The sequence below is a fragment of the Rhopilema esculentum genome, chromosome 14 (genome assembly GCF_057945365.1).
Source record: "Rhopilema esculentum isolate cy_ngs chromosome 14, ASM5794536v1, whole genome shotgun sequence".
Classification (NCBI taxonomy): Eukaryota; Metazoa; Cnidaria; class Scyphozoa; order Rhizostomeae; family Rhizostomatidae; genus Rhopilema; species Rhopilema esculentum.
Genome location: NC_142828.1, coordinates 10,023,269 through 10,042,152, shown reverse-complemented (window position 1 = coordinate 10,042,152; position 18,884 = coordinate 10,023,269). Strand labels below are relative to the sequence as shown.

The window sequence follows — 18,884 nt, the reverse complement described above, 5'->3', positions numbered from 1 at the left end:
ACTTTCAGGAACACATTGGACCAACTGACACAGGGGCGGATCCAGAGCAAATTTGAAGGAGGGGCCGTTGGTGGTGGGGGCGCTGAAAAATTTTCAAAAATTGGTTACGAGAGTACGCTGTGTACAACAACTTCAGATACCTTCTCATAATAAACAACATAACTTTGAGGTAATCCATGAAGCAAATTACCCTATCGGTCCAAGAACCTTTTTCATCTGATCCTCATTCTTCAAAAGGGGCGCACAATTTCAAAAAAGGGGCCCTAGACTTGCTTCAACTCGTTGAGGGAGGGGCAACTGCCCCTAGTTGCCCCCCTTAAATCCGCCACTGAACTGACAGAGCCCGCCGGGGAAAATATGCGCATTTAGTGGGTCTCTTGACGGGTGTGATGATGATAGGATCTTGTGTATTAAATACGGCCAATACTCGTGCGAGGGGCAATTCATTCTTGCAAATAGCGCACGAGAGGTTTCCACGGGAACAAAAGGATTTCCCGGGATTTTCAAATAAAACAATACTGTTTCCAACAAAGTTGTACAAGATTTTCTTGAAGTGATGTTTTACGGTATATTGTTACAAGGACCTGGTAACGAGGAACTCGATAGAAACCGAAAGCGATGCGTGCGTCGTTCACGTATCTGTAATGTGTTTACGTAGGATCGATGGTGTCATATTTGAGGTGAGTCCACTCTCAGATTGAGCCTTTATGACCTTTGATGTATTTTATTTACCATGTTCGTTATTTTGATATCTCATCGATATTTTCCGAATGAATTTCGGTCGTTCTATTTGCATAACGGTGCATCCATCACACTACGCTGATCAGTACAGCAGTAGACTGAATTATCTCACATAAGAGATGTCCTTCCAATACTTATTCAACCATAGCCCTTCCAAATGAAAATATAGAACATTTCAAAATGTTTAATTTAACTTAAGTAAAGTATAATTGCTTGCTAGAAAAATTCCATCGACCTGCAAATGCCACATCATAATGATTGCATCATCAATTCCGAAAGCGGAAGTATGAGCAAGGCTCGCGGAAATAAGATTATGTCTTGCTCAAATTTCGCTGGTAAAGGGGGAATGTATAAGTAGGGAATCATCGAAAAAAACAAGAATTAGAGAACTATATTATTATGTGAGTATATTAAGATTTATAATATGACAGTTTGTATAAAAAGGAAAGTATTTATCTATTTGTAGCAATTCAAATTAATTTGGGTTACAGTTTTAAAGATTGGCCAGCAGTGGTGCAGATGGGGCTGTGCTTAAGTGTGGACATATTGTTAGCATTTCCTTGCATAATTCTCAACATAGGCACATGAAAGCTAGCAAGAATTATGCTTAGTGCCCACCAATTTCAATTTTTAGGAATCTAAAATGGAGATTTATATTTGTGTTGGCTTCTGATGGCATTGGTAATCGAAATATTTTGAACTAATTATATAATTATTGAGGAGATGAAATTTCATTGCAACTATTTCTTCCATAGATTGTAAGGGGAATCTGGTAGCATATTTGCTTTAAAATTTTTGGCAGTCATAATCATCAGACCATGGCAACACACGATTCTTACTTTCAAAGAGGTAAAATAATCAAGCTTAAAATATTATTTTCTTTGATTATCTTATTGTTATAACAAAATTATATTATGTTGAGGCCAAAATACTTTCAGTTCCAATATATAACATAATTGTATTCTGTTGAAGCCAAAAATTTCACTTGCTTTCTGAAATAGCTGATATATGAATCAGTAACTCTAAAACATTAAGGTAATATTTTAAGGCAAAGAAATTAAGCATTTAGCAATTTTCCTTACTTTAGTGCACTGGATTTAAATATTCACTCAAACATATATAAGCTATGTTGGTCCATTAGCTTCAAGGAGAACCACAAACTGAAGCTGCTAATCATAAATTTGGATAATCTAGATTTTTTTTTTAATAATAATTTTGGTGAATTGTCAGGTTTATTTTATCTCCTCAAGCTTAAATGTTTCCCTTTCCCCGCAAATGAGAAGAAAATGATGAGAAATAGCTCCATGTCAATAGATTTATGCATATGTTTGGTGCTTTTCAAAATGTGGTTTTATATTTATGTGTATTCTTTGATCAAAGATTGTCCAGAAGATGAAGGTGTAGCTGATGACTGGAGTGCAGATGAGGTAGAGTATTCATAACACAATATTTCTTTCTTGATAATATTGAAAGTTCTACAAGAGGAAGGGGCAACCTTTTAAACCTGGGGGCCAAAATTCACAATATTTTGCACCATGGAAGAGCATGTCATGCATCTACAAACCCGAACTGTAGCTGAACAAATGAGGTGAACTTCATTTGCAAGAAAATCTGCTTTCAAATTCAAATGTTTGTTGAGGTGTGGATTCTTTTTGGAATGAACTTCAATACTAGAGATACAACTTTAATGGACCTTTTTTGTTCTTTGAATATTCAATTCTAAAGGTCCAAAGGCCATTAACAAATTTGCTAATGGGCCCGATTTGCTGAAAACTGTTTATATGAAAAGTATTTTCATGAGTCAAATAGCCCGATAAAGTATTATAGAATGAAATTAAGTTTTCAAAATGTGCAAATCAGTTTAAAATGCTGTTTAAAAATTGTTTTTTAGTGTGCTTGTAAGTCAGTGTGCCTGCAATGCTTTTAATCAATAAATGTGTATATTAGTGTCTGTGTTATTAAGCTACATTAAAAAGGTTTTATTGTTATTGTTATCAGCAATGGTTGTGTCTCACCCATACCTTTTTTGTTGTACCCACTCATACTGAAACCTGTCACTCTAAAAAGGCTCTATACTTCTTATGATATCTTTGTTTAAAGATTGATCTTGCCCTCTGGTAGCTTGTTTTACAAATGTTTTTCAAAGACAAAAATCCAGTCTTGCATGATAGATATCTTAAAAATATAAATATAGGAAAGATGTGTTAGGTATTTCTTTGTCAAATTCACACCAGTATTAGAAAATTTTGGTATAGGTATTGGTTCATATTTATGTTTTATAATCACAACTTAAATCCTCCAGCTCAGAAGCTCCTTGCTAGCATGATATTTTACCATATTTTTAATCTTTAATGCAGTTTGATGAGTCAGATGATGAAATTTATGATTGTCCAGAAGATGCAAAACCAAGTCAAGGTATGAAAACTTTTGCTACTTTAGGACCCTGCTACAGCTTATTTTGTTTAGAAGCATATTGTGATAAAAGTATAATTAGATTGCAGCAGGGCATAAATTGCAGGCCATGGGGGCCACCTTGCATACGGAGCTGTTGATTGTGGTGATGATGATGCTGATGATGATGATGGCATCAATTTCCACATTATAGAATAAATGATGATATGTGTTAAGCACACAAATAAATCAGTCTCTAAAGATTGTAAGTACATTCAATTCATGAGATAAAACATCACCATTTCTTATATTTAAGGGTAGTCTGCAAGGTAAATTCAAGCCTTAATTCTTATGCTTCATTGATTAATTATAAAAAACAAACATATAAAAAGAAATCTATTAATTCAAAGCAAAACAAATGTAATCAAAATCAATCCTCAGAAGAACTTCCACTTTGTGATCTTACTTATACTTGTTGTTTATTTTGTATTTTCTGCCCAAACATTTCTATTGCCCTACTATTTAAATATTTGCTCAGCTGGTATCAACAAGTACCTGAATCCATAAAAATGACGAATGCTACCTTTTGGTATTGTTGACTTTGATTGCAAAGCAATTGGCAATCAAATTTTTAATGAAAGATATTTCCAGTCCTGAAACCTACAATAGTTTTTGCATTATTCTTTGAGCTTAAAGACTCATGCTAACAATGGGCCTTTGCGAGCGTGGCAACAATCCACCAATCAGAGGCGGATCCAGAGTGAGTCAGTTTTCCAACAAACAGCTAAAAATAGTGTTGCCTGAAACAAAAAATATTTTAATTAAAAAATTGAAACCTAAAAATTCTAAGTTTTATCACAGTCTCTTAAAAATCTTAAAATTGGCAGTTTCTTCTCTGTCGTGATTTGAAAACGATTTTCTAGACGTCAGCAGCAGCAGCAGTCAATCCTAGAGCTCGGAAATAAACTTTTAAAACTCGGAAATAAACGTTTTGTGCCTCGGAAGTGAATGAATAGAAACAATGAAATTTTTGTTTGGAACACGGATGGAACTTAGTCAAAACAGCAGCTGGAACTCGGAAATGATACCATATTTGTAAGAGAGCTGTACAATAGCCAACAGTTGATTGGCTTACTATAGTTTCTGTTCTATTGTGGAACTGCAAAACATTGAATTCGAAATGGCGACTGCAGATGTCTTATACTCACGACCATCGCAGCATTCTAGCAAATTATTAAGCGTTTAAGATAAAACCAGAAGATATCGTTAATTTTCCAGGAGTGTTAACTACCTTGATTTTAAATTGCAGTCTTTGATGGCACGGAAAACCTATGCTCAGACGGAACACCATATTTTGACGAATAGGCTGGTGTCTACGGAGGCAAAACAACAAATTGCGAGCAAAACAAAAGGGAAAAGCTTTGCTGTGGCATCCAAAACAAACAAAGGGTATTGAGAAAGGGAGGGGGTTGAAAATTTTTTCACAGAGGCATTGTTTTTTGTCGGGAAGAAATTTAGAATCTAGATTTAGTGAGTAGATAGTACTTCCCCCCCCCCCCCCTCAATGGTACCAAAATGCATAAATATGAATAATAATGTTGTCTTATGCACAATGATCAATGCATTATCTGAAAGTCCCCAGCTCTGGCCTGGAACTCAGTCAGATTTTTTGCTGGATCCGCCCCTGACCAATGGCAGTGAACTTCTGATACGGATTAACCAGAATTAATTTCAGACTGTCTAGAAATGCATTATGGGATGCTTGCATAGCGCAATGGCTCATTGTTAGCAATGAGTCTTTAAATGAAATGCAAAAAATGCAATATCTTATTGTGCTCCTAGTTTTTACAGCTCTTTAATAAACAACTTTATTCTTTATCCTTCTTGGTCTGTTGGGAAGTAGAACAATTTCTGTTCGATTAAGATATGGAAGATAATTGATACTGTTTAAACGGTTAAAATTTCATTATTTTTTTGTACTTCACTGAAAAAGAAATTCTTAGTTTTCAAGGAGCAGGAATGAAGAGACTTGTCTTTGCTTTCTGTATGTTAATGTTAAAACACGTCTGGCAGCTCCATTGGCCCTTAGAGCTTGGATGTTAGCGTCCCAAGCGACTGCATGACGAACTTTCCGTAAATCTAGGTCATTTGATATATCTTGTGTTTACCACTCTGAGAGTCGAATATCATATTGCAAATTAATGCGCCATTTCTCATTGCTAACTCAATATTTGTTAAATGGGCTAGCCATTCTTAGATAATCGAAACTAAAGGACATCTGTCATTGCCACAGGAGGCATTTCTGTTGAAAAGAATGCGCCAGTTTCCTTTCTTTCTGCATTATATAGTTTGTGGTCAGAAATCAAGTAATATCATAGCAATACGAAGCAATTCAAAATAGACAAGAGAACAATGAAACCTGCTTTAATTGGTGGAAGACGAGCACTGGGCTGTTCTTAGATATCAAGGCATTAGGTTAATGAGTACGGAAATATTCTTCTGTGAATGCCAATCGACACATGTTGAAAGACTTCATTCAGCGCTGAACGTTCCCACTTTAATTCTTCTAGGCGAAAGGCCATCAAGCGGCGGAGGAACCGAGGTAACACTGATAAATGTTCTTTGCACAGTTTTGTTTTTTTTATTCTAGATATTGACCATTATTTTGGTATTATGGCCTGTATTTGTACGCTGAAACACCACAATGACCAGAGGTTTTCCAACTGTAAATTTCGAGCATTCAGGAGTATCGATAAACAAAACATTTGGCAGAATTTTTAGTGCATAAATTTCTTGGAAACGACATGTGAATTTATTGATAAAGGAGCGAATCGTTATACCATTTTATTTTATTTTTTAATCCAAAACTTTAGGTTGTACCCGGAAATAGTTCAAGCATCGCCTCCTAGACAAACAAGAAACTCTTATTATTTGGTAAAGTGGTTTTCGAAAAAGTCGAAAGAATTAATGAAAAATTATTTAAGAGGCGACTTTCCTTGGTAATAGAAAAATACTCAATTGACTTTCATGATAATAAACTAACGGATCAAGGAAGTGTCTAAGGGCTATTTGCCTAGAAAGCATGAATTTCTACAGTTTTTTGTTAATAATTTCATGTAACAACTGGTTTAGCAGTTTTTCAAATCAAATGCTTAATTAAATCTGAGTAGCTTCCAGTGCAACACAATCGACGTCAGTGCATTGTAGTCAAAACAACGTAGGGTAACGTTTCTCACCACCCCTAAGCCCAGCAAATTTCTTTTATTTGTTCTAGTCCGACGAGATTTATGATTTGCCCGATGATGCAAAAGTGATCCTTGGTTCACAAAGTGACCCTGGTAAGATAAATGATCCATCTCTGTTTGTTCCTTTTGTAGTAGCATATTCCTTCAAATCTTCCACTCTCTTTCTTGCGCCGCATTCTTTTGCGCATTCCACTTTTCGCTATTATATTAACGATTCTTTTTCTTTGCCAACCACCTTATCGAAATCTTTTTCGTTATTACTGATGAAGGGTTATACTCGAAACACCTTAATAAGTATGTTCAAAGCTATAGCCTTTTATTTACTGTTATAAGTTGAATAACAAATATTTTTTAGCCACACGTACAAATACTTGATATATTTATCGTGGCAAGACTCTGCCTTTTCCATAAAATTAGGATCCTATCTCTATGGCCTTTACTAACAGGCTGGCCATTGGCTAGAGGTGCAGTGCTATCAAAATGAAATAGGGGGAGGGGGGGTTCTTGCGCAAAATGCTGCAAGAAACAATAGCAAAGGTAGAAATTGGCTTGCATAATAGTAATGCTAATGAGTTTTTTATTTGAAGATGGCATAACATGTTAACCATGATTAATATAGCAATTTCATACAATATGAATACGGTCTAAATGGACAATATATTTCAAAACTAAATTGACAACAAAAATTAACATCATATTGTAAGAAGGTTACCCCCGTTCTCACCTCCGTACTCACTGTTATATGGTTGTTTGTTCTTACTCGTCTTCATTCTGTTATAGTTATGATTAGAAAGCTTAAACTCAGCTTGTCCTTGATATAAGTACCTACATTACTACAACCGCATGAAGATTAGTAGGAACAAACAAGTATATAACCGCAGGTACGGGGGGGGGGTGAGAACGGGGGTAACCTCCTTACAATATACAGCTGCATATTTTCTCCTTGATATGTTTCAGAAATTGGTTCTCTATATATGCCATGATTAACTTTTCCAGAGACTGCCCAAAGTAACTCTGAATTTCTAGCCTATTGGTAGCTTTATTAGATTAAGGCTCATAGATGCTATGTATAATATTGTTCATCCGTGTTCGGTGAATTTCATTTTACAAAAGTATTTCATTTTATTTCTTCTCATATAGTATGCCTTTAAGTGGCATACGCAACTCCCCCTCCCAACTTTTTTAGACTTCCCACTTTCCTCAACGCTCCGTGGTACCTGTAAGCATCCGCAGATGGCAAAAAACTCTCTTGTCACACCGCCACACGCCCCATATAATGACAGGCCTACGCATGAGGGATTGTCAACGATATGGAGCTTTTTGCAGAAGACTGATCTTTAATCAGAGCTTTTCGAAGGGGTCATAAGGAAGTGCTAATTGTGCAAGGAATTGGTTTTCACGTAAAATCTAGCATTTTTAGGAAATTTTTTAATCCGTTCATGTCTTTTCATTTAGATCACCATTCTACGCTTCCAGACAGTGATCAAAGCCCTTCTACATCCGGGAATATTGATATTGCAAACCTCAAACGGAGATTCGAAACAGCTGGCTCTGGAAACAGCCAGTCAATGAACGGCTTCTCTTCAAATTCAAAGGCTGCTTTTGAAACATACGACCGGCCGAAAAACCGGCCCGTCGCAAGCAAGCCCCGACCAAGTGTGGACCCAAAACCCAAGGTGATACCGCCTAAGCCTTTACAACCAAGGCCTAATGCAGCAGAAAGGAGCAATGACCCACAAGCCGCCACAGGGTCGAACTCGAAAAGCCGTAGATGGCCGCCATCGCGAGAAGACCAGGAAAACAGCAATATTGTTAGTACATACGACATGGTACCAGTACATAACGAGAAACAACGAGCAATAGCCACGAAACTTTCAAAATTTCTAAAGGGCAGCAATACAATGAACTTGAGCGAAAGCATGGCCGGTAACAATAACAGTTTGTCGCAAAATAACCCTACAGTTGAACAGAGATCAGTAAATTCAAATCCTGTTGCTGGCCCACCTAGAATTGATCGTTCCACCCGACCCAATCTAAGAAAGCAGTCAACTGACTCTCCTGCTAGGCCGGAAAAGAATGCTCTCCCGCCCAATGCTCCAGTTCAGAAAAATAATCAGGTAAAGTTTGAACCTAAACCGGCAAGACAAAACAGCCTGACCCGACAAGTGTCGTGGCCAGAAGACGAAGAAGAAGACTATATTGAGCCTATTGCTGAGGCAGAAGACCAATATGTTGTCCCAATAGAAGGAGCTTCTCGGAACGATGGCTTTTTGAATTATGAAGTCCCAGATGACATGACTTTAAAAAATGAAACGCAACAAGGCCAGAGCCACGAGCCAGTTCCAGACCCCCCGAGAAACAGGCAAGCAATTCGTCAGAGCTACGCGGATATTATAATTTGCCCGCCTACAAAGTCCCAGGTGTGTGGAAAATTTAATGATTTTGTGAACAGTGAAGCAACACGAAGCAGTCCACCTATGGGGCAATGGGAAGGAAATCCTCCAGAACCTGATATAAATTATGAAGTTCCGGACCAAAGCCAGACTCCTAAAAGACCATCTAGACACGGGCCATCTACACATCAGTCGGGCAACAATACCTATCCTGGATCGAAACAACGTGACTCGTTTAAGGCACATGCGCCCCCAAGACCGAGTAAAGACACAAGACCCAAAGGGAGACAGCAATTCACCCAACCTGCTACCAGTAATGAAGAGGTATCAGGTCTTCAGTCTGATGAAAATTATGAGGTTGTTGAAGGTAGTGCCGCTTTTACAACCCAAAATGGAGGAATGACAAGAGCACCCTTCAATATAGATAAACACCAAAATATGTCGGGAAATCCAGTATCAAATAGGGGCGCTGTACCACCGCTCCCTCCCCCAGAAGAATGTCAAGAAAATTATGAAGTTATTGGTCAAAACAACATACCAGTAATGACAGAAGCATATGAAATACCTAGCCTAGGTAAATTGCAGCATTAGAGTCAATACATTTTTTCATTGGCACTATTTATTTTTGTCGGTTGAATTCTATCAGCGATGCAGAAACTGGCCTATAAGGTTTTTGATAGCCCATAGGAAAAACCTATACGCCTCTTTGCTCTCTTGCCATTTATCCCATCTTCCCACCAGAAATAAGCAGTGAACACGATGCTCACCCGGAAGGCCATTCTAGTCGTTTGTCTCAAGGGTTTTTACAAACTCTTTGCTACCAATTGAGCCCTTTCTCACCGTTGAATCCCACAATGCAATTTTTGAGCTGCACAGGGCCTAAAAAAGTTTTAAAAACAGTGCATAACGGCGAAACGTATTTTGTTATGGGATAGACAAAAGATAGGTGGCCAAGAAAAATTTGTTTATCACGTTTGATGCCCGAGATAGGAACAAAGAGAGATGCTCTCACCCTGAGCTTACTAGCTTTCTTGTATTTCTACTTATTTGATCGAATTTCAAACGATTCAAAGTTGGTCATGGTTTACATGTCTGGCTACGATCAGCAATGGAGTTAATTTGGTAGACAGAGGTCTGTTTTTATGCTGTTTCTAATATATTTTTTACTGTTTTGGCTGATAAATTGATTGTTTTCTTATTTTTCTAGTTGATCAGAACCCGTCATCTGGACGAAGGTAAAATAAAGTTTTCAACGGCTCTTTTGAATGATATTATACAAAGGCTCCGGGGTCTTACATATATGTGGTCCCTTACAAAGCAGAATTTCAAGAAGGTAAAAATTAAGGAGTTTCACGGAACGGGATATTTGCAAGCCTAGGAGCTGTCGGTGTTAGGCCGTTGCTTTGTAGATAGCATATTGCAATGCGAGGACCTTTCATTCGCTCCATGGCATCAGGTGTTTTTAAAATAGCCAGTTTATAACATTGAAAAAGTTTGAGCTTGAAATCAATTTGGATAAAGAAAGCTAGTTTTTTTAAGAGCACCAGTAGTTATGTTCTTTATTTTTTGTAAAAATCACCCGACTGCGCAAGTTGTTTGTTTCTGACACAGAAAATCGTGAAATTGAGCAGGCGTGATTGTGGTGAATAAAAGAAGGCCTTAAAAATATATTTGACAGTAAGTCTTTGAAATAGTAGAATTATGTCACCAAAATGCCAGAATATCACGGGCTCGACTCATTGTAGGTCCTTCTTATTATATTGCCTATCACTAACCTCTTCTTGCATTCACCAACCGTAAAAACATCCGATAATAACAGAACTTCCATACTTTTTATACATGACTGGACCGTTTCAAAAGATTTTAGCCAAATGTGTGACCCTGACCGTTGTACTTAGAAAGCTAAATGATTTTTCATTCTTTTGTAAACCACCTTTTATTTTCATTTAAGATGTCCTCCAGAAGGCCAGGAGAACAGAAAATTGTCTAATTCTAACAAAAAGAAAGCTTTTTCTGAAGAGGAGAAGGTAGTTGTTTTAACATTTTTGTCTATGCGTTAAGAGAATATGATTGAAAAGTTTAGATATGATAAAGAAATGGCTTTTGGAACAGAGTGTGTAAGGATGATTAAGGTCGATATTTTCTTCGTAAGGTAGATAAATTACTTATATGGGAATTCAATTGGTTGGTGATAATTTTTATCTTTTTAAGTGTTTTAAAACCTATTTATCAATTCTTGGAATAATGTTACTATGTTTGAATAGTAAAAATTATGTCTACTTCCCAATCAGATGCTGAATCAAGTATTGACTGGACTGACAAATCCTCAAAGAAACAAGGTTAGAATTTCATTTCGGAACATGAATTTTTGTAGGTTCTAAAAGGAGATTTCAAGATGGTTATAAAGAAGACTTGCCCTTACCCCTGTCCCCAGTTTAATCAGTAGAGTAAACAGGGTGCTTTATTAACCAGCAAATATTTAGCCTATACTTAAGAATGATCCCTTTGAAAGTTTCAAGTTTCCTTTACACGACCTGCCTCTGTAAGCATCTACACACATCGGTGCCTAAAAAAAGACTTGGTACTTGTAGCAGGTTCGATTTTTCAGAAAATCGGGTCTTCATCGAAAATTTACTGTTTCTCCTACGCTTATACGAAACTTTGTCGGAAAGCTAATCTCTTTGGCCACCCTAAGAATTTGACACAGGCCTAGCTAGACCGTCGTAATACTGAAAAAGCAGTTGTCATCATCCTGGACTTTCTTGATTTTATGCACATCCCTTTTTTGTTTAGCCACCTGCAAGAGAGCCAATGCACAAAGATCCACCCCCAAGAGGTCCTCTACAAAGAGACCGTCCACCAAAAGATGAACCGCCACAAGAGCCACCACCGAGAGAAGCAAAGAGAGACTCTATGTACGTAAGCTTCACTCCAGTGATTTGCTTCTTTAGCCTGAAGAATACTGAATTCTGGCAGAAGAAATCTAAAAATGCCTTTAAAAGAGCTTTGGTTTTTACAATTATCACAATCTCTATGTGGTAATGTTTCGGTATTCCTCGAATTTCAGATTCATTCACATTAACCAAATTCTTGACCAGAAAATCTTACCATTACCACATTCGGTGTTTTTTCGGTGTGTATAGTCTAAATGGCAATTACAATATCTAATTATATAAACTTTTTACAGGAGTAACAGACGCCTGCCACCAAGACCTATGCCAGGTAGGAAGTATTCTCTAGAATGCCATTCACTTGAAATTCGTCTTAACGTTTGGAAATATAGGGTTCTAAGAGAGAAGGTACCAGAATGAAATTCTAGCTTCCTGTCCTTAGGCTGCTATAATTATGCAAATTTGACATCCAGGTTGAAATGGTCCTTTTTCTACAACGAATAGTTATTATTGCTATAGTTAATGATATTACAGCGAAGCTGGTAACAAGGGTTACAATTGCAAATGGAACAACGATAGAAAGTTCGCTACAAAACTTGGAGATGGGTGCAACTGGAAGATAGTGATTAATAGCTATTATGCTATATATAATCAGGCAAAAAACTAGAGAATAGTCTGATTGGAGCGGGTGAAGTCTAGGCACTGTGTTCTCACACTTAGATGCATGTATTTGTAAGGAACAGGACAGGAGTCTGTGATCACGTGACTATAGCTCTGTTGATTGTTGTTAGATGCAACTTCCACTTCATTTTTTGGATTATTTCAATTTTCTTAATAACTCGTCTACACCTTCATCACTAAATGCCATTCTACAAGAATCAATTTGTCAGTTTCCACTGTATTTCCACCGTATATGAGGTGACACCCATACACCCCAAGTAGCAATACCATCTTCTCATTTTGCCACTGGGTATGTAAGATCTAAGTAAATTGTAAGAAGACCATTAAATTTAAGGATGATGATCACGTTTCCAACGGCTCCCTTACAGCCCCTACAAATTGATGATATTAGTTTGATGGTAATGTTAGTCAAAGGCAGTTAAAATTTTGGAACTATTTCCATTACGTCAGGGGATAATTCCATATTGCGTAACGCTGATAAGCTAGGTAACTGTAGGCATTGTTGTCTTCTATTGTACGTGGGAATTTTGTCGCATGTCATAGACAGTTGTATGAAATTGGTGTGTTTGCGTCAAGTAATAAGCAAAGTACCAAAAGGCAACTTTTCTTGGCACTGCGGCCTTACTTTGCATTGGTCAGCAAATATTAACGGAGTGTCACTAGCGAGCCAAAGCTACACAATTATGTCATATTGATAATCTGGAAATCTTTTAGGTGTACCAGACGAAAGCCCTGTTCTAGACTTGAATGAACTACAAAACTCAGTAAAGCCACAAAAACCGTCACGACCGGGAAGGCCTCTGCCTGCAAACGAGGTTAGTGAATACAGTACACTTTCTTGAATTGAATTATGTTCATTATTGGTTAGTTGCTTTATTTGTTTATTCACAGATCTTGTAACGAGCTATAAAACAATGATGGTTTTCGTTATTATTGTGATCTCCATAAAGACATTATGAATGAAACAACATGATCTGACACAGCCCTGTTTATATAACACTTAGAACTGTACAGTAGACTGACAAAAGAAAGAACTTTTCTAGTCATTTCATTGTAAAACAGATCAGAATAATGGGATTATCATTTAAATCTGTAACTCAAATGACATGTTTAGTATATTGAAAACATTTAACGATTAACGAATATTATTGTTTATTGGTCTGTGCTCTGTGGTCTGTGGTCTGTGGTCTGTGGTCCGTGGTCTGTGGTCCGTGGTCTGTGGTCTGTGGTTTGTGCGCCATTCCTTATAGAACTGTTCACGCTTGTGTGTGTTGGACCGAACGGTTTAAAAGCTAATGGTAAGAGACTGAATTAGCTTCAGCCGTCTGTTAATCAAAAACTGGCGAACCTTTGACCATGGTTAAACTTACAGGCTTAACGATTGGCAAGTTTTGATTGAAAGATGGCTTAGGCCAATTCAGTACCTATCGATTGCCTTTTAGTTGAAACTCATTTTGCGTAACATATAAATGTATTTTCTACTTCATCAGCCTAATAACAACACGTCCTTGGAAGCACAACCTTGGTTTCACGGCAACTTGGGAAGACAACAAGCAGAATCAAAGCTAAGATCGCTTTCTAAGGTAATGTTTTTGGGCCGTAAGTACTCTGCGAAAGTGTGAATAAGGTGAATAGTTAATAAACGCCACTGAAAGTGCATTTCAATCTGTCTGGCAATGGCTCAACTTCTTTCACAAAGCACTTACCTCTCTACGTCTATGCTTTGCAAGATAACTTTCCAACTTTAATTACTGGTTTTTGAATCAAGAAACCATTTATGAATGAGACAGAAGAAGGCTGCACACTGAATAAGACAGAAGAAGGTGTCGTCTGGATGATGACAGAGCATTTTCAAATGATGCAAGCATAAGTTTTAATACCAGATGTGTCTTAATTGCCTGTTGCCTACGAAAACACTTGAAGTTGAATACAGTTTTGTTCTGATGGTTTTGTCTCAACAGTTTTTTTTCAGGTTTCATCGTGTGCATTTCTAAGCCAAATAAAATTTACCCTGCTTTTGAAAACCGGTACACTTTAAGTTATTAAGCTCTTCAAGGCTTTGATAGCTTATCCCCCGGCTTGTCCATCTAAGCTCTTGCTACTTCCTATTAAATATGTACGTTGCGTGTGGTACTTCATCCAGAATAACGATAATACAGTTAGCAAATAAATTTAGTACGAGAATGAAAAAATGACAGTTTGATTGTTAAAAACACGACGTTTCGAGACTCGTTATCAAGTCAGTATACTCGTTATTTGCTAACTGTATTATCGCTATTTGCTAACTGTATTATCGTTTATCTTGCTACTTCCTACCTGTAACAGGAAATCAAGCGTCATTTAATGAAGAATTTTCATCTTACAGGATGGTTGTTTTGTCGTGCGTAACACGGATAAAGTTGATGGCTACACCATATCAATTTATTACCAAGGAGAAATCAGACATATCCAGTGAGTTTATTTTTCATCGTATACGCAAATGTTTATTGACAATAATACCTGTATATAGTCTCGAACATATTTCCACAAATCTCTCGTATTATCTCAAACATACACTCGCTATGAATAGCCAAAAAAGTATGTATCAAAATTTTATTTAGTTTTTCACGACCTTATTTGTTGTAGTAGATCAACTATGATTTCGAACAATACCTCTATCATTAAATAAAACAGTTCATATGAATATGAACTGATGCTTTTATTATTATATATTGCAAGAAAATAAGCTTAGTATGAATAAGCTAATGGTTTAAATGAAATATATTAGTTGCATGTGGTACTTTATGCGAATAGCCGAAGTATAATGAGAAAATAATTTTAGTACTTCAATGTAATATAGACTGTTAAAAACACGTTTCGTTGTCAAGAGATAACATGACTTGATCATATCCTTACAGAACCTAACATGACTTGACATGAGAAAAGCCACTTTATCTTATCGTTGCTACCCCTCTTCCTCTTGCATTGTAGGCACTTTTCCCCACTCGGCATTATTTTCGATCAAATCCGATTAAACTTAACTTACATTTATTCTTGAGTCCATCAAATCAAGTACTAGGGTTGAACACCAGTTTTCTATGATATCTCCCTATTTCATTTTACAGTCAAGCAATATTTAGATAAATTTATTTACATAACCGATGGCTAATGCTACAGACGTTTTGATTTTCTAAGAGAATGTTCCCAAATTTCAAATTCTGTCCATCATCAATAGTGAAGCCTGAGCTTATTCTTAACTCCGATGGAACTTTTCTCTGATCAGTACCTAGCTAAATTTACTTCTTCTTTTTTCAGCATTTTTCGAAAACAAAATAAATACCATCTTGGTACTTCAGATCAGGTAAAAACTTTTCTTTAACTGCTGTCTGAATTTTAAAGGTTTTTCTGAAATTCTAACAGTTTATTTAATCATATACCCCCCTTAAGATCATATGTTCAAAACATTTGCAATCTGGATTTGTGTCTTCAGTGCGCAATACCTTCATAGTATATTCCTCAAAAACAATAGAAGAAAGTAAATAATGATAGATTTAGCAAGTGTGGCTCGGCCCCCTGCTACTCTCGGTGTAGAAGAACAAGCATTTTGCTTTTGGGCTGCGGGGAGGTGGGGGGGTCGGAACCAGTATGTGAAGCGAGAAGCAATTACCCAACTCTCTACACAACAGCATTCATTAGCTGGATGTTGTTTGGTTTTCATTTTCCGTCACGTCTATTCATTAAATGTCTTTTTGCCCTCTGTAGAAATTCGACAGCGTCGTTCAGCTGGTGAACCATTTCAAGATAAATTCAATTGATCTCAAAAAGGGCGGCACTACAAAGCTCACAGTCACCGTTCCCTCAAGATGATCGCTTACTGTTGTTGCAGATGTTGCTCGCTTCAGTTCGTTTAGATATGGTCACCTTCATTAGGTTTTAGAAGTGAACGGATGAAATAGTTACGTTGTTGGTCCCAGGCTACTGATTTATTTTCTCAATTAATTTGGTGCATGAACATTGCCACGCGCTGTGCAATTGTCAATCAGAAGTTGATTTTTTTAACTTCCCAGGTCTTTAGAAATGAGAAACTTGTATGGTATTGCTTGTCCCAAACGTTCTATGACAATGTTGACTTGCTATTATAGATCTTATCAACGTCGTTGATTATCATGGTAATCCTGCTAATCATGTCCAGCCCTGTTCCTAAATCATTCCTTAATCATTGTTTTGGAACATAACATTGTCACCAATAACGTATTCAGTTCCAATGATTGTTTGTCGTATTTAAACTGACTTCGTATTCGACCAATAACGTATTAAGAACTTTTAGAACCAAGGGAATACTAGGCGTGCTTTAGTGACAATGAGTGAATCGGTTCAAGTATTTTAAAGAGCAATCAACCAACTTGTTCTTTTCTCAGAAAAACCCTGGATACCTTGAAAATATATCGTTAGATAGATTATTTACACAAGCGCCTTTACATGTTTAAGGACATGATTTCTGTTGTTTTCTTAAGCATAAGAATTTAATAATTTAAGAATTTAATAACAGAATTAGCAGTTGCGTGTGGTAATTTTGCATTACGTGGTCTCATTTATATTAAACTTAGAAAATCTAAGCAGCACAAGGGATATTTTATTTTAAGGGCAAAGAATAAATTTCCTCCTGGAGTCTTCCAGATTGAGCCTAACTCCAGAAAAAGACACGTGGATTCTCAGAGCTAATGCCTCCCTTTTGCACCTGTGAGGTGGGAAAACGAGGCTTGCTCTTTATAGCAATTTTCGAAGAACTAGGACATTGTTTGATATTTAAATATTATCATTTACACCTTAGTTGTAATCTTTAACTTCTCAATGCAGTGACTTAACAAATATTTGTTGATAGATTCCTGAAAACTGAGTACTTTTTAGGGATTATACTACTGTAATGTAATTACAATGTAACAAGCATGTTTTGCATAATCTTTACACCAGTTGTATGTAGAGTATGAATTTTTGGATGCAGAATAACAGTGATGGTGTATTTTATACAAGTTTATTACCCGTATATATGTAGTGTTTTATACCTGTTTCGAAGTAGTTAGTGTGCATCGAAATGTTAACTGTGCTATTACTGCACAATTTTATTATTAACTTTACAGTTTTACATAAATGATGCGGAAAGGTGCTTCGTTCTGCCATTACCAAGACTCTCAGGACAGTCTGAAAGTCACCTTTTGATGGTTTGATTTTCAGATATTTGTATACGTCTTATATGTACTTATAAAGTCTGCGTTGTGATGTTTACATGTATTTTTAAAACAATTTTTCAGTGTGTAGAATTTCTTAATTGCTTGTATCAATGCAGAATATGTACACGTTGTTTTTTTATTCGTACAGTCTTCTATTATTTAACTGTTGAGAGAAGTGGGCTTTCTCATTCTAGGCTCTCTCGTTGTCATCGTTGTCAATTTTTCTTGTGGGCTCTCTCGTTGTCAAAGTTGTCGTTGCTTTTTACAACGAATATATGCATTTAAACACAAGATGACAATGCTTTCATGCCACTGTGTATCAAGTATAACCAACCTACAGTTTCTGAATATCATAGTACAATCACCCGTCGGAGGGGTGTTCTCGCCGCAGTGTCGTTATTGTCAAAGGGGAATAGGCCACCGGCCCATCATATTCTGAAATTTTTTCGAATAAGTTACATTTTCGTGCCGAAAGTTTCCAAAGCAACATCGTTGCATCGACACTTATCAATTTCTTGGAAGCTTGTACTTAAATTTCATCGGAAAATTACGGGATGGGAAATTGCGGAAAATTTAGTCATACCCTATCAAGAAAATTAAATTTACGGCACTTGTGGATCTATATATTTCTTGCTAGTTTGCAACTCTTGTGCAAAGAAAACTATGGGGTTTTATAGGTATCAGCTGAGCCCATTGCCGAAAATTTTTAAGTAAAAAACTGTGTACCTCAGAACATGGAATTTTCTTCTCTTCTTATTGGATCTTACCGCCCCTTTCAAGACATTAGCCTTGCCAGTTGCCACTGTTCTTTTCCACTTGTTTCCCCGTAGTCGTTCTCATTCAGTTCCATTGTCCTGCCTATTGGCTGTAAATCATTATTAATTTATTCAATCCATGTATGTTTTGATCTTCCTCTGTTACCTTTCGTTTTCTTCAGATGTTATTTGAAGGTTTATTTTGCTGGTGTTATGTCTGACAACCGTAGCATGTGTCCAAGCCACTTTAAACGTCGCCTCTTTATTCGGTCGTGATGGGTTTTTGATGCGATCTTTTATATATTTCTTCATTCTTTACTTTGTCCATATAATTTGATGTTAAACATTCTGCGTAGCAGTTTTCTTTGGAAGCTGTCAAGACTTCATTGTAATTTCTTTGTTGCAAAATCAGCATTACAAAATTAACAACCAAAAGTTGCCCTTACAATTTAAAAATGTTTACAAATGTCAAGCCAAAGCACAAAAGGATAATCGTGTGTTTCTTTTTAACGTTCAACGCTGAAACAGTCCTTATTAGCCCTTATTAATACAAAATGTTTGCACGATTGAATGCTGCTAC

General features: G+C 36.7%; 1 protein-coding gene across 2 annotated transcripts; it reads left to right on the top strand.

Moving 5' to 3' along the window:
• Positions 1 to 560: 560 nt before the first annotated feature.
• On the top strand, positions 561 to 17,673 carry LOC135696462 (uncharacterized). 2 transcript variants are annotated; one of them, XM_065215857.2, is made up of 17 exons: positions 561 to 680; positions 1,497 to 1,590; positions 2,122 to 2,168; positions 3,099 to 3,156; positions 5,703 to 5,734; positions 6,407 to 6,470; positions 7,833 to 9,344; positions 9,978 to 10,005; positions 10,722 to 10,797; positions 11,062 to 11,109; positions 11,564 to 11,685; positions 11,958 to 11,992; positions 13,057 to 13,157; positions 13,833 to 13,925; positions 14,708 to 14,793; positions 15,637 to 15,682; positions 16,084 to 17,673. In XM_065215857.2, the coding sequence occupies exons 2-17, from the start codon at positions 1,560 to 1,562 to the stop codon at positions 16,186 to 16,188; spliced, it is 2,484 nt and encodes an 827-aa protein (XP_065071929.2). In that variant the 5' UTR covers positions 561 to 680; positions 1,497 to 1,559; the 3' UTR covers positions 16,189 to 17,673. The 2 variants fall into 2 exon arrangements, with proteins under 2 accessions (XP_065071929.2, XP_065071930.2); XM_065215858.2 differs by lacking the exon at positions 561 to 680 and adding an exon at positions 692 to 1,142.
• Positions 17,674 to 18,884: the final 1,211 nt, after the last annotated feature.

What these genes read in the sequence shown, in the direction of transcription:
- LOC135696462 (XM_065215857.2), top strand. Translation starts at nt 1,560, where the DNA reads ATGGCAACACACGATTCTTACTTTCAAAGAG. An exon ending in AGATGCAAAACCAAGTCAAG is followed by an intron (nt 3,157 to 5,702) that starts GTATGAAAACTT and finishes TAATTCTTCTAG; the next exon opens with GCGAAAGGCCATCAAGCGGC. An exon ending in GAAGCAAAGAGAGACTCTAT is followed by an intron (nt 11,686 to 11,957) that starts GTACGTAAGCTT and finishes AACTTTTTACAG; the next exon opens with GAGTAACAGACGCCTGCCAC.